This window comes from Anas platyrhynchos, chromosome 2 (assembly GCF_047663525.1).
Source record: "Anas platyrhynchos isolate ZD024472 breed Pekin duck chromosome 2, IASCAAS_PekinDuck_T2T, whole genome shotgun sequence".
Lineage (NCBI taxonomy): Eukaryota > Metazoa > Chordata > Aves > Anseriformes > Anatidae > Anas > Anas platyrhynchos.
This window is the reverse complement of record NC_092588.1, coordinates 68,763,840-68,780,323: the sequence shown is the minus strand read 5'-3', so window position 1 is coordinate 68,780,323 and position 16,484 is coordinate 68,763,840. Positions and strand designations below refer to the sequence as shown.

The 16,484-nt window shown below is 41.2% G+C and overlaps 1 protein-coding gene across 1 annotated transcript in view; it reads right to left on the bottom strand.

Annotated features, from left to right (window-relative positions):
* The window catches only part of LOC110353724 (band 4.1-like protein 4B), a 57,636-nt gene extending 42,967 nt beyond the window's left edge, over window positions 1-14,669 (bottom strand). The window contains exons 1-4 of the mRNA XM_021276006.4: window positions 14,497-14,669; window positions 14,060-14,185; window positions 10,513-10,587; window positions 3,012-3,079 (exon numbers count right to left, since the gene is read on the bottom strand). Coding sequence (XP_021131681.1) covers window positions 3,012-3,079; window positions 10,513-10,587; window positions 14,060-14,116 — 200 coding nt within the window. The 5' untranslated portion in view covers window positions 14,117-14,185; window positions 14,497-14,669. The remainder of the gene's footprint in view (window positions 1-3,011; window positions 3,080-10,512; window positions 10,588-14,059; window positions 14,186-14,496) is intronic.
* Window positions 14,670-16,484: the final 1,815 nt, after the last annotated feature.

The window sequence follows — 16,484 nt, the reverse complement described above, 5'->3', positions numbered from 1 at the left end:
GACGTATACAGGTTAGGTATTAACTGGAAGATCAGGAGACAAACGTTGTACTTCCATCCTGTGAACCTAACAACACAGCAAATTTCATAAGCCTTGTCCTCTGAAAGCAGAATAACTAGTGCAATTTCAGCATCAGCAGTTGTGTTTTTTTCCCCATATATAATGACTTAGGTATATAAGGATCTGCAGTTTGCCAACAGACGCAGAACACAGGTGAATTAACCAACAGATGCATGACGACTTTGCATAAGCACAACATTTTACACCACTCTGAGGCCATGCCCAACAAAATGACCAGAGCCCTGCTTGTAGCAAAACTGGCTATACCACACATATATATGAGTAATTGCTAGCTGAACCAGAACTAATTCTACAAAGAGCTATAGCAATTGTTAGACAAATTGAGTTTGCCATGGCAGATGCTAAAATAATTGCTCAGGGGGATTGCAGGCCATATCTAAGCAGCTAAATCGTTAGAAGTGTAATCTTCAGACTGGCAATGGATGAGCAGAGATGGTGGTAGCAAAGAGAGCAGTTTTTTAATCAAACAAGCACTGCTGCCCTTCTTCCTCACCTTCTATTTCCTTGTTTGCATGAAGAATTCAAACTTCAGTTAATGATCAAATCTGCATGTTTGCTTACTAGCTAGCCTGAACAAATGTTGCAAGGTCTTGGGTCTGGGAAAAACAGAGCATTTAGCTAATGTATTGTACAGTCATCAGAAATGAAATAGAGGAAGTCACTGGCCTTGCTATAAATCCCTTGCCAAAAGAGAAGAATATTGTTAAATAGCCGTGGCAGTTACTGCTTTTGACTGGCAATACGTTTCCTCAAACATTCGCACAGGTGTTGTCTACTGGCACAGACATCCACAGGAATATCTGCACGGGTACTTGCAGGAATAAAAATAATTATATTCCATGTGGAGGACTGCTTTACAAAGGATACTTGTATATTTCTTGACTGAAGCAGAGAAAAACTCCCAGGTTACGTGTCTGACTAGTATTAATCAACCCTTGACTCTACTCCCATGCAACTCCTAGCAGAGCAAAGTCTCATTTGTGTCTATCCAGGGCCTCAAAATAGAGGTTACACGTAGGATGCTTGTGGCAAACAGGTCACGTGCTGGCTGTCTGCAGCCATGCATATGTCCCTGCAGAATGAGGTACCACTTGAAGGAGAAAGAGAATTGGTTAGACACTACATTTACTTTGCATTATTATCCAAGATCTGAATGCAGGCTGTTAAAATGGGTCTGTTCCTGAGCATTGATTACTTGTATATTTGCACCTCCAGAACACAGGCACAAAGCAATAAAATAATACAATTTCATTTGGCACGACTGACTGTAGAGGAAACAATGCTTGACATAAACTAGATAAAAATAAATATTAGACACGACTACACCAGACTGCTGCATACCGAGACCTCCAGAGTGCTTTTTATGAGTTCATAAGCTTGGATGTATGCAATAGAAAAGAGTAAAATGAGTTTTGCAGCCAGGTTGCCAACCTTACTCATGCGGAATAGTAGTTCACCTCACACAGGACACAACTCGTTTACAACTCAGCATCTATCAATTACCAAATATGAAAGAGAAATGTTTTCCTACAGATGTTATACAGAAGGTCAGCAAAGGTCAGTAAGGAAAACGAGCCTTTAGCCATCTTCTAAATCTCATAGGGGTTTGCAAACCAGGTCCTCCCAATCTGCTTCTGGAAGTGACAGTAATTCAACAAAGGGTGTAATGGCAAAGACATTGCACTTCACACATTTCTATTAAACAAAGAAACAGGTCACTGGATAACATACATGAAGAATTTTCTCATTGGCCCTAAGAAAGTTGTGTACAGATCTAAAAATGGCAAGGGCACAGGAGGAGAATTGGAGATTTTAAATATCAAGTAGACTTTGCAGCCCCTTGGACAAACAAATGGGAAAATCGGTGCCTGCAAGGTTAGAAGATAAAGCTCTGCAAGATGTCCTGAGATGACAGATCTGGGGAATCAGGAACTACCCTGCTCATCCAGCCTTTTCTATAAGATGTTTAAATGTCTTATTTTAGTTATAAGAGTCACGACTAAAAAGTTATAACTAAAAATGAGATGACTAGTGCTCTGGTATATGTACTACATACACATAAACATATATAAACATATATTGAGTGCACTAGCATAATTAGCTGACTAACAGTGATATTGCCATGCTTTAAATCCATTATCTTTTTTTTTTTTTTTTTCCTCAAGCCCCTCTTTCAGATTGCTATTTCTGAAACTAAAGATGGCCAAAGCAATGGCACTACCATGCATTTAGAGGCAGGCAATTTCCAAATAACCATGCTGTAACCTCCACTTTAATCACTTGCTGAAAGACACCATACTGTGCTATTCAAATAATATTTAAATACAACAAATAGGCCCCTTCCATTCAAAAAAAAAAAAAAAAAAAAAAAAAGGAAGACTGATATCCACTACCAACAGAATACAAGTACAATCCAAAGTAGTCACCCCTGCCTGGTAAGCGATAGAAATGAGACACGTTGCTCAAGGCTGTATTCCAAATGCCTTTTTCCTATGTTTCTTATGCAGAAGTGAGAAAGAAAAACTAATCCAAGTATATTCCATTTTGGACATCTAACACTTTCCTGATCCAAAAGTTATGAAAATTGGTTTATTTTCCAAGCTTTTCTAAGTTTATCACTAGACCTGATTTTTTTTAATTTTATTTTTACCTTGCTCTTATCAGTTGTTTAAACATATACACTCATCCTGATTTTTAGAGTCGAGCTTTTATTAATTCTTCAACTACAGCTGCTCCATGTGTGTAAGGTAAGTCCCCTTCTGACAGACACCTTCTCCTCAGGTCAGTGCTTGGTGAACTTACGAACTTTACACCGCAGTTTGGGGATGAATAAATGGACTTTTAACATGTGTTTGAGATAATGTTTGGAAAATGGCTCACTATATCATGTATTTATTTGATATTTTCCCTACGGACAAGAAGCAACAGACCTTACATTAGGGTCCTGCAGGCTGGAGGTCTTACTGGGATTTACAAAAGAGGTCTCTTCTTTCACAGCCTGTTAAAAGAAGGAGCCAAAGTTTAGTACAACATCCATACACTTAGGATTGTATATATGTTTATTTAAAAATATTCCTGTAAGTACCCCGTGATAACACAATGTCCAAATGCCCACTCTGCCCAGATTTTAAAAGCACGGATTATTATTTTTTTATTATCTCCCACTGCTGAGATTCACTGTGATAAGCTATAATGTACAATGTATAGAGAGCAACAGTGATCAGAAGAGCTTGGGCTGGGATAAAGGAGGAGAAGCAAAGGAATACTGTTATTGTGTTTCACCCAGAAGGCATCTGAGCAGAAATAATAAAAATAAACCTGGGCAAACATGCTGATATTTGAGTTTTTCTTTTAATTGGAGTAAAACAAATATTTATGTAGTCTAAGCAAAATCATGCCAACTCTCACAGCTTTTCATTCAGTCTTTGAAAAATTTTTTGAAAAAAATGGGATCCCCTACATACAATCACACTGCACATGCAATTCACAGAAAATCTCACCCACTACTACTCCCTGCTAAATTACAGAGTCCCGTCTCTCCCATACCATTTGTCTATAGAGTAGAAAATACTACTATTGCAGAATGACTTACATGAAAATTACATGATTACCAAGGAAACACCCAATTCAGGCAGGTGTTTTTAGATTATACTCTTCAACTGAGATGCAGGGTTCCACAACCCACGTGTAAATGCCCATGTCAGGGCAACACTGCACCCCTCTACAGAAAATACTGGCTGAAGACACGAGAGCTCTCCAAATCAGTAATGGACTTGGCAGGCTTTGACATTTCCATTCTGCTAAATGGATAGATGGAGCTGATATAGGCCTACAACAGAGTCATTCTTCAGCTTTCAACATCTGAACCAAAATAATTTGAGGACTCTGGTTGAGATCAAATTGCATTAAACGTGTCAGTCTCATCCTCTTCATAAAGGACAGGTTCCTTCAAATCAAATCAAATCAAATCAAAGGACTTCACAGGCACGTAGAAAATTGTAAATTTGAGAAGACTTTCCATTCAACACAAACTGATATATTCCATTTTAGGGTACTCACAAGAAAAAGAAAGGAAATCAAGGCCTGAGTTTCTTCTTTACATTACTGATGAACTACAAAATACCAAGAGGATGCTCACTGATTGGGGAAATCACCCAAGTTGTGATAGTTTTAGGCCCTTTTCCCCCTTGTGCCGGGGTGCACAACCCCCCATTGCCACTTCACAGGTCGTTATTTACCAGAGCATCAGCCATGGTGGGAACAGGCAGTGCAAGCTGGTACACACAATTAACTGTATGGACAATTAAACTGGGGCCATGGGGAGCCTGGCAGAAAGCGAATTCACTCCTGGGACACCTACAGCCCGGGCAAGTACCTGAGGAGTATTTTGGGGAGTGTTTTGACTGGGGAGTATTTTGACTTAAGTCCCTCTTAGCCCTCCCTGTTAGTTTCTGCACCTTGTATATTAATACTGAAATTGTCATCAATATCATCAGCAGGTCTGTCTCCAGAAAGGAGAACAGGACCTATAATAGGTACTGGAGAAGCTCTACCCCAGCACAGTGCTCTTACGTATTTGGATTTAATCTCCTCGTCCAGAAGTTTCTTAAATCCTGGGAGAATGATTTAAACATTAAGGAGTCAGATAAAGGGGTGCGACAATTACACCATTGTCACCATTGTAACTCAGCCACCAAATGTTTTATAGTTGAAGTGCTCAGTGAATTAGCATCATGTCCTGAATAATTTCAGGACAAGGAGTGTGATTTTTTAATTTTAAGAAATTTGTAATTGTAAGAAATTTAGCTCAGTTCTAGAAAATATTGTTGTTGTTGTTTTGTTTGTTTGTTCGTTTGTTTGTTTTGTTTCCTACTGGCCACCTAGTAGCTCTGCCTAGACTAATATTTAGTCACAATCTAGTGCTCTCTTGGAAAGAAAGAAGATGTTTTATTTTTTTTTAAGGAATTGAGAGAAAGCATTTAAAATCACTTTTTGTTGGCATAGATGAGCACTTAAGTAATTTTTCTTTGTTCTGGAGAAATTACAATGCTTTTTATAAAGCTGTTGGGTTTCTGAAAGCTGTAAACATGAATCCAGCTGTCAGAAACTTAATACACAGTGTCTTCTCACACACTGATGTCTTAGCAACATTTTATTGTTAAGCCTGACAAGCTAGCTGCTTATTATGCATCAAATTGGCTATCTTTTAAAACCCTAATTTTTACTTTATTCCAATTTTCACCAAATTAATTGAGCTGCATTTTAAGATGCACTTGAACACAACAACAGAAAGGAGAATGTGGGGATGGAAGATGCAATGCAGAGGCTGCAACCAAGAACGGAATGATTAAAATTCCACCTACTTAAACACCATGAGATCTCATTAGCCAGTTGAGAGGGCTTCATTGTATTATTCCCTAATAACTGGCCCTTGGTTTCTTTTCAGTTCTGTGACTACATTATCATTCTGTTTTGACTTGTATGCATTAGAAGGTTAAGCCTGCTTCTCAAGAAGTGGTATACTCCTCAATGGCATGGCCAGCATCCTGAGTAACTTCCCTTTGTATTAATTTTCTCAATTATTACTCGTGGTTTAGAGAACAGAAAAGACTGGTGTACCTACAAATAAATACTACAAGACTAGTGAGCAAGTAATCTCACTATAAACTGGGGGCTTTCAGCAAATAACACTCAACAACCATGCAAAGACATCCTCCACCTTAATGAAAAGATGTGACCCATAACACAAAACAAGAGTTACACTTGTACACAACACACACTCTCACAATAACATTACGAGATGCTCTGAGCCCATGTGCTAGGGCCAGGATTTGGATTTCCACAGCACTGTGCTACTCCACCATGAGTAGGTCTCCATCACCCACAGAAAGCCCAGCACTGAGATGTGTTAAAGGACAGAGGCAGTGCCATGGAGCTGCTCAGACTCCCCTAGCCAAGGCAGATTCTCCTTCACCCAGAGGTTGCTGCTCTGAGAGGAAGAGGTCTCAGGGCATGTGGGGCATGGCAGACCTGCAAACATCATTTACACAGAATCAGATTAATTTGATAATTACCCAAAGAGAAACAAGCTGGCTCTTCTGGCTACCAGATTTCAAGGCAAACAAAATTAAGTGTTGAGCCATGCAATCCATCCACTAAATATCATTCGCCTTTTCTAATCTCTTATCTGCACTAGGCCCAGAGAAAAAAAAAAAAGTTCAAATTTAATATGCCATAAACTTTCTTGGTAGCACTAGAAACTAAGCTAAAGCATTACTTTCTCAGTCTAGAGACAAGAAACACGCACAGACAGAAACACCATTGTACGGGTTCTCTTCATAGGTGACTGCTAAGAAACATTAGTTTCAACAGAAGATGAAGAGGATAAAAACATTTGAGTAACACCGAATTGTGCTCACGGCTCTCTAAGCAATCTACATACAGGCTGCCAGGCTGGCCCTGACAGTTTTCAGCCTGCTTTTCAATTGAGCTGAGCACTCAGCAGCTCTGATGCTGTCCCAGCAGCCAGATCATTTGGAGCCTTAGAGAGGGAAAGGGACATTCCAGGGACACCACTTCGGATGCTGCTGAGCTCTCCAGCAGGAGTGGGAATGCTTTTGTCCCAAAGGAACAATTGTATGTATGAATTCATAAGCCCCACTGGCTGGATTTGCCTAGTGAAGAGTAGCTCCTTCTATTTTCTTGTGAAGGAAGAGCTAGCCCTAGAAAGATGGGCAACAGGACCTCGAAATGGGATTTGGTTGCACTGGGTGTATGCCGAGTAGGACAATGCAGGAAAGACCAAACTTTGGCTGCAACCTTCCAGATACTTCTGCACAGCCAATTAATTCTGGCTGGGACTTTGGGCTGATGAGCCTCCAACAAAGCACCGCATAACACGGGTCCAGTCTTCAAAGTTCAACCAAACGTCCAGGGGAGCTAGTGCACTGTGTGTCCCTCCTCCACCACAAGGGGAATCGCTGCAGCTCTCGTCTAATCCACAACAGGATTAATTTGAATCAACAAAAAAAGGCTTAATGAAGAAACTGATCACTGCAGCCAAGAGTGAGGGTCAGGTTCTTGTCTGAGAAAGAAAGAGGCTGAAAGGCTCTTATGAAACACGATGTCACTTACTTAGCAATTTCACAAAGTTCTCAGCGACAGAAAGGAGGGAGGAATGTCACAGCTTTCACATTTGGAGATATTCAAAGGTAAAGAAGCAATGGTCTCGGTGCAGTGGTCTGGAAGCATTTCACCTTGTTGGCCCTTTCTACCTGTTTGATGATGCTAAGCAGGCCTGATGCCTAACAGGTTTTTCAGCTCTTTATCAACATTTTTGTCATTTGTCAAACACGCTGATTGTTGGCTGTTCTCATTAGATAATATGGGCTAAGCAACACATCACTGGGAAAAACATCCTGCCAAGGTAAACCTACCTTGGTGATTTAATATGTCAAACGAATCATTTCAGGCAGAAAAACACAATGTTTAAGTCTCTTGGGAATGGACCACTGATTTTTTTTTTTTTTTTTTTTTTTTTCCCCCTGAGCAGTGCCTAGCACCACACATCTCCCAGGCTATGGCAGGACTCCAGCACATCACCACAATTAACAGCACTCGTCTGATCACGTACTGGCACTAACAGACGTGCCAGCGAGAAGATGTAACCCACATATCAACGTGTTGTCACAGTCTTGTGACACCGCTGCCGCATTTGCCTCCAGCATCCCGGGGAATAAATTAAAGATTTCCCTCTTTCCAACATCCTGTTTATTTAAATCCTCTCTGCCCTCCTCAGCAAAGCTGAGGCATCTTTTCCTCTGTCTTTGAGGTAACATGGCTGACACACTTACAGTGAGCTTCCGTGTATCATATATTGGTCATCCTGGCCGACACGCATTCAAAAACTTGTATTTTTATACCTCTGACACCTTTTCTTTCCTGTAGCCTCGCTTTTAAAGCTGAGCAAACCTGTTTCCCTTCAGAGACTGAAGGCAGGGAATGTGAAGCCGAGCCATTTTTAAATTCCATTGTTATGAACAATTATCAGCAACGTGATGTGCACTGGCTGTTGTTCGAGCTGAGTCCCAGCGCGGTTGCTTCTCTTTACTTAGCCCGAAATCTGCCGGAGCGTTTATTGCTCATCCACCTGGGTGACTAACAGCAAGGGCTTCGGCGAGGCACCGCGTACATCAGGAGCTGCACAAGCTTCCCCCACAGCGTGAACACCTCAGCTGTGACCTGCTGCACGCACATAAACCCGGTCCTGATCTCCACACAAAGACTGACAAATCGTGGGGCTGCTCTGTGCCGTGAATAAGGATGAGCAGAGGGAGGGAGGAAGGAGAGGGAAGCAAACAAGATCTAACTCGTGATGGAAAGAGGTTAAAATGTTGGAAAAGCTGATGGTTTCGACGTACTTAAGTCAACATCTAGTGAAAGCTGAGAACACCTCTGGGAATCCATCAGAATTTGTTTAAGTCCTATTATAAGAAAGATCGCCCAAGATTATAAATCCTCAAGTGTCTCCCCCTTACCTACTCTATTTTCATTCATGACCTGATTAGGGCTGGAATCCAGATCCCCTTACGTGAATAAAGCTCCAAAGACTCAGCTTATATAAAGACAGTGAATTTTTACTAGGAGCACAGGGCAAACACACCCAGACTTTCACGCTGACAAGGCCTTACACTTACATCTTTCCTTAAAGGGCAAAGCACAACGAAAACAGAAAAGAATCATCAAAAATGTAGCCAGGGAAGACTAGCACTGTGAGTCACCTCACTTATGCACCCTTTCTGCCATAAATAATGCATAGGTCCCAGTCTCATTTACATTTGTAGCCAAGGCTTGCATCTACGTGGAGCGTACAGGCTGCAGGGTGACACCTGTACCCACACACGTCCCGAGACATTTTCTGGATGAGGCAACCTGAGACAGCACAAGCAACCTGCACTTCTTCATGTATTTGTAAAACTTAAGGCAAAACTACATTATCATCAGTCTGTACCTGCTTCTAGGACAGGGAGGAAAAGGAGAGATGGCTATCGATGCTGACCTAAAAATTTACATGTGTATAAGCTTGTGAAGAAAGGCAGCGTGTGAAAGGGGCCAGAGGAGTGACTGTCCCTTTGTTCAATGTAAATATCCCTTTTCTGACAGAGAATTAAGGCAGGGGAATCAACTGCTGAAGAACCCAAACCTGGCTGAACCCAAGGATACCCCACCTTGGCCAAGAGTTTCCCTTGGGGCTGATAAAGCAGGAGCGGAGATGTAGGGCATTGGCCAGTAGTACTGTGTGTGAGAACAGGAGGAGGAAATCCCAAAGAAAAGGCAGAGCAAACAACCTGAGGAAGAGCTGGGAGGGAAGCCTAGAGCCCAGCTCCTGTGGTCAGTACTGCTTTGAGCAGTAAGCCAGGAAGCTCTTGTTGTGCTGATGGGAGTAGGATTCTGCACGCTCTCTATAAATAACTCCACATATTCAAACTACGTTTTCCCACCAGTTTTCTCTTAGAAAGCAACCCACAGTGCTCAGTGAGGAACAGCATAGTATGGAAGGGGCAATGTCACCTCTGTTTTTGTCTTCCACAACTGCACTGCAAAAATGTGTCTTAAAAATGAGCCTGGCCTTCCTTGTCTGCAGAGGAGGACGCAAGGCATGCAAAAACCAGCTGTGGTAGAAATCTCTGAGAAACAGGAGCTCAAGTCCTTCGTGATGATAACCTGCTAGACTTACACCAACACAAGGATTTTGGAAAGCCTGGGTAACAGGTGGAGAATACAAACACCACTTGCAGAAGACGAACAACTAAAACACAACACACATTCTCCGCCAAAAGAAAAAGCCCTGCTGAGATAGTTGAACATTTGATCAAGAGCCTGTGCTTAATTCCAAGGATAATTAGGATTTGCCCAGAGCCCAAGAGGGTATAAATAGCAACTAAAACCTGCTGGTGTCTTTTGCCCATCAGTTGGACCATGAACCATTTGGCAAAAGGGACTCTTTGTGATACTAACAAGTCATCTGATCAACCACAGCATATCAGCACTGACTCATGCAAGCTGCAAAGGGGTTTTAAATGCCAGGGAGAGCTGGTCTTTTGTATTCTGGCAGCTCCTCATCGCTGCTTTATACCATTCGCTCTCAAATGAAGTCTGGAATAAATGAAGAAAAAAAAAATGTATGAAAAAAAACAAAAGTAAAAATGTCAGGCGCTTTGCAGTGTTTAGTGCTCCCCTGGAGCTTAATTATGTGGGAACTGTGATATGCAGTCTGTCAGCTGGAAGGTGGCAGACCCCCGTGGCACAGTTTGAAGGGTGTGTTGTGAAATGCTACTGGTTTGCTCCAGACCTAGAGATACCTACAGCATGGCATGCCCCGTGCGAACGGTAGATTCCCACAGTCACATGTGGGTTCCTCTCGTTTCTCACCTGTGGTGTCTGCAGCAGTGTGCTCCTGGATTCGGTTCCAAGCATCCCCATGCACGCTGTAGTTTGATTCTCCAGCTAGCAGAACGGCACATAAATATTTCCATCTTCACCAAATAAACAAACTCGCTCCCATTAGTTTCCTGCTGCTCCATAACTCTGAACCACATGCGGGGCTCAGTGATTGGCACCATAAACTTACAAATTTTCAGTCTCTAAGTCAGCACTATTGCCATGGGAGATGGTGCATTGCCCCCTAGGAATGTGATAAACAGCTCTTCACCATAATTCTGAAATGAGGCACTGCAAAGACCATCTTGCAGTATGTATTTTCAAATGTATTGCATAATTTTCCCTGTTTTTATATTTGAGACCATGAGTATTGGAATCATTAATTTCTAAGGCTCTCTCTTGTGTTGGTGTCTAGTTGCCAAAAAGAAAGAAAACTACATAAAATTTCCTGCCTCTGTTTTTATTTTCCACTCACAAACATTTACTCCATTCTCAGTATTAACAAGGAACATTTTCTTCTACTACACGCAGGAGATGCCTTTATAATCTTGTCACATCCTGATGTTAGTAGCATATGGTACTGAAAATATTCCCATTGCTTAGAAGAGAGAGCTGGTACAAATATTTCAAGCAACAGTTTGGCAATTTTGGGTCTGATCCTACAGTGCACCAATATTTTTTTCACACATTTACACCTAAATATGTAATGAAGATGCCTTCGTGAAACTTCATAAAGGATGGGTCAGACCACAGACTTTTGGGGATGTTCAAAAAATATATTAGTAGATATTCTATCCAGCCATTAAGAAAACATTTTATCTCAAACATTGTGTGCATAAGACAGAGTCTGGTTCTTTCTTCTTCCTTTTACAAGGTAGAGGGGAGCAAATCCTCAGCTTCTTGTGGTACCGTGAAATAAAGATCTACGCCCTACATGAGGAAAATTGGCCTGTCTTGCATTACAGCAACTGAAATACAGACTGTCCTTTGTAGAACCTAGATATACTTCTTGCCCTGGCTGCCCTGTATATTGAAATATGACAATACAGAAGACAAGAGATGAGAAATTGGAGGGGCATGCTTTTAAGAATAAGGCCAGAAGACAGGACTTCTCAAGGATTTACCAGAGTCAAAAGATAGTGCTGGGCAGAGGGCAGCAGGGTTAGTCCTCCAGAAGTACTGGGCAGCAACAGGTATCAGATATGGTCAAACAGGGGCATGATCACAGCCCTGAAGGAATACATGGTGTTCAATGACTGTCATGGAGAAACTATTTCTTAGCTGCTCCCTCAAAAGGATGCTCCAAGTGTCTCTGGGCAGTTAATGCCATCCCCGCTCTCTTTTCCCTGAAGGTGACTGAATTCCCACTGGGAAATGGTTTAGCTACTGGTATCCAGTTAGTTTTTCATGGAGGGGGGAGTAGAGGAGATTACTGGATGATTTTATGGCATGCTGGTAAGGTGGTTTATCGGGACCTTCATGTAGCCCCCTCTACCCTCCTGCTTTCTAGGTGATAGATGGTAGGTTTCTTCTCCCTCCTTCACAGTCTACCCTTTTGTCTATCATTCCCAGCACTTGTCTAGCTACAGCTTCTTACTGTAACAGCTCACCACTGCCTCATCTCTGCCTACTTATTTTTGCAATGCAGCTGGGAAGGGTAATCATTCTCACTCACATATGACAGGAGGGGTGCGAACTCATCTCAGAAGCACAGGCAATTCTGTGGCTAAGCAGGGAGCTGAATGAGGATTTCCAAGACCAAGGTGACATCCTAACTTACTGGCTACCACTTTAAACCATGCTTCTTTAGCGTTGAAAGCTAGAGGGATTTCAAGTTGAACTGCATGCCATTATATTTGCACAAGATGTGCCATCCTGTAGCAGTCATCCTTCCCCTCCTGAAATCATAAGGCTTTTCTCAAGGGGGCAAGCATACAGACGTGTACTTAATCCAACCTGACTGCTAGAGCCTTGTGCAAAACAACACAGGTGAAGGAGAAAAGGGACGCTCAGCTTGCTCCAAAACTTATTTACAACATAGCAGCAGCTGAAGAACACAGTTATGGCATGATGAAAAAGCAACCCGGGATGTTCTCTTGGAAAACCTCAGGGTGAAAATTAAGGCAGGGCAGGTGAATTGAGAGATGCATATGCTTAGCACATTTCCTTCTTGCCTCGGTAATGCTGTACTCTGAATGCAGCGGCATGCACAGCTTCCAGTCTTTAACTATCCAATCAAACGTGATCATTAAGCAAATTTGGGGGAAAATACAAGCGTGAGAAATATACCATGACATCCTATAGATAAAGGACGTACAGGAAAAACAGAGGGCAAATCCAAGGGCAATCAGACAAGAAACAGGCTGCATAAAACACAGCTGATATAGCGCAGAACTCAGAAAGAGGTGATAGAACTGCTTTAAGAAAAAAAAAAAAGAAAAAAAAAAAAAGAAAAAACCCCAACCTCCTTCCCTCACATGCTGCCAGATTTATGGTTTCTGTTCTTGAAATCTAGAGCAGTCAGAACAACCAAATTTTGATACTTCCTTAGGTCTATCTAAACCAGATGTAATCTAGTTCTCAGATGAAAGATCTGCCAGGGAAGGGAACAACAAATGCACAAATATGATTGTTAACAAAATCCTTCGCAGGGCAAGTTGACCTGCTATGTTATTGTGAAAGGAAACAAAGCAACGGCAACACCAACATAATCTGTATTCAAAGAGAATAGTATGCACAAGGATACCACAGGAGCTTGGGATAAGCCATATCAATCCTTCTGTCTCTACTTTTGTTCCCGAAGCATTCTGTCTGGCTTTACTTTTGGCACAAATAGCATTATCTTCTGTCTGCTAATTACACTTGCAAAGAATCATGGATTTTAGGCTTCACTTAGATGTACCTCTGACTAGGAAATCATATTGTTACAGTCTTGCTATCCAGCAGGAGTTTTCAGTTGCATGACAATATTGCAAAACTTGCTGTGGTGTTTTTAAAACATGCTCTGTCTAAACACTGACCAAGCAGTGAAAATAGCAGCTTGAAATTTAGTAAAAGGCACTCAGACAAGTAAGAAAGCAATAGAGTAGCTAACATTTCACATTAGACATCTGCAGTTAATACCCTAAAAAAAAAAAAAAGCTGCATTTGGATGCATAAAAATTATCTTTATAACATCCTTAACAATAGTTTCCATGGGTGGTGGGCAGCCTCAGAAAACCCCAGAGGTTCCTGCTTCTCAGCTGCAAAGTAAGCAACAGCTAGTGACAGAACCAAATTGTGGAGATTTCCTGGGGCTTTCTCTCCTATTTCCACAGCCTCTCTCAGCTGTATTAATCTCATCAGGTAGGACAAATTTCCTATTTCCATCATATGGATCATGGTGACATACCTGAAGAAAGTGTGGAGCAGCTAGAGAAAGCTAGGTCAGTGTGGTCACCCTGATAAAATAAGGTGTTTCTTCAGGAACAATGTGGTTTTTAAAAATTGTTGTAAACTATGCCAAAATTAGGAATTGGAAACATCAAACACAGATTACCTGGGTGCCTACTCTAAAAGCAGCTTCTACTTGAGCTTTAAGGATGTTGCACTTCATGTGATCAGGTACAGAGGAAGGTGACACAGGGGCATGAAGGGTCTTTTCAGGTACCTTTTTCTCTTCACCCTGTATTTTATGTAAAAGACAAGTACAGTGAAATATGTTAGATGAATATGTTAACAAGATTGCCAAAGGTCAGACTTCTATGTGTAATAACTTGATTCACCAATATCAGATAAAATTTAGACGTTAATACCCTGATAAATACATTTCACAATAAAAATTCTCAAAACATTTAATGACTTGATACTTTCATCATAAAAGAAAAAAAAAAAAAAAAGCCATCAGAGAAGTCTGAGCAACAGAAGCAAGAAACAGATGTAAGGTGCTAAGAAGCATGGAAAAAGCTTAGCCAGGCTCTGGAGTGGTTGCCAAACCTGTGATCATGCCGAGGAAGCAAAGCACTGTCTTCAAAACATCCCAGGCAGGTAGAAGTGGGAAAGTTTCACAGCACTAAACTGTGGTGAACATCGCTTTCTTACACCCCTCTAAGAATGTAAAGGGGCTTTGCAAATTTAACCAGAGAGATTTGAAGTGATCTCCATTAATTGCAAGCCACGCAAAATCTCCTTTATCAAAACCAGAAAAACCCAGGAAGTTTAAACATTGCTGCTGCTGCTTCCGCTTGATGTCAACCCCTTGCCTACTCAATGATCTGGATCAGAAATCTAAAGCCTCGGGACAGCTAGCTTAGTGACCTGTTCAAACATGACCTAAAGGTTTTGTGCCTTGAACAAACAACATCCAGCAGAAATGCCAGCATGAATAAACTTCCCATGTAGAAAAGAAAAAAAAAAGAAAAAAAGAGAAAAGAAAAGGACAATGTAATACTAATGCATAAACAAACGGTATGGATGGGACCAGGCTTGTAAATGCAACCTTTTAACCTACCAAACTGTGGTTTCTCATATATTTTTAGAGAAGAATTGAACAATGGCATAACAGTCATTGCTAACTTTCCTGTTCCTACTGGAAATGAGACCTGAATTACAACCGAATGATGGCTTAGGTTATGCATTCATTTTTCTTGCATCGCTGCAGAGAGTGAGCAGCTGCATATGCCTGGACAGAACAGACATATAAAGCCGTCATTCAGATCTCACTGTGCTTCCTGCTAACCTGTCCAGCTGGAACAGGTACAAGGCATCAGTAAACCAGGTTCAGAGTACCCTTGAGGTTAAACTCTAGCAAAGTCGTTCAAGACAGAACTGGCACATTTTTACCTATTAATTTGCCATATGATTGGCCCTTAAACTTCAAAACCTGTCTTCTTTATCCTTCCTTCTGCACTCACCTTCACTTCTGCACTCTTCTCAGGTCTGAGAAGAATCACAGACAAAAAGGGGTACACTTTATGCAAGTTGAGAAAATCACAACTGGAATTACACTGCCTGAGATTATTCTGCAAACACTACAAGGGGAAGAGACAGATCTCTGCAGAACTCTGTTGAGACTACAAGACATTTCTTCTGTGTACGCACAGTTGGTCTAGCAGGCTCCTGCATCCGAAATGTCATAGCTGCCAGGTATGATTCTGAACAACTTTCTGCTAACAGATTGACCATCCTGAGATATTTTTTTTGTCCTCTTTATTCCTTTTTTTTTTTTTCTGTAATAATTCTTATATGTTTATTTGCCAAGCCACATTTACTATTTTTAATGGAAGATATTTTTGGACATTTCATTCTCTTCACATTCTTCCTAAGGGAAAAAGAAAATACTTAAAATGAAAAGTGACAGCTTCTGACTGGAGCAACTTATGGAACTGTAGCCATCTATTTAGTCTTGAATACAACTACAGTTCTGGCAAGCATCTGAAAAAGAAAAAAAAAAAAACTATTCATTTGTCAGGTGTTTTTTTCTGGGATACTGATGAAACTATGAAGTGGAGATAATCAAAAGGAAAAAAAATGAACTGTAATGAAAGCACAACCTTTCCTCAAAGTACAGCCTTGTAGCCACAGTGTACTCCTATACTCTTCAAAAGAGCTATCATCATTGTCAACTTTTAATAGCTTTGATTTCTAACAGCAGAAAGAATAATGCACTAAGCAATGGCATTTCCAAAGGCTATGCAAAATCACACCTCTGTTTTAACACTGGATACTAATTAAATAGCATTCCAGCCAAGCAAGATTAAGCAACTGCATTTCACTAGCTAAATCAAGTTAACCGATGCTTGTTTAGGACACTAACTTGTTTCATAACTTGAAAAGTTCCTGTCCACATTAATATTTTTCAGTCCTTATGTTCTTCTCCTCCTGCCCAACTTCCCCACATTGCCTAAGAGAAAGACAAAGGCCCTCAGAGCTGTCCTGAAGCTGGGAATCCCCCAAAGGTCCAAACCTCCTGCTGGTCTCAAGAT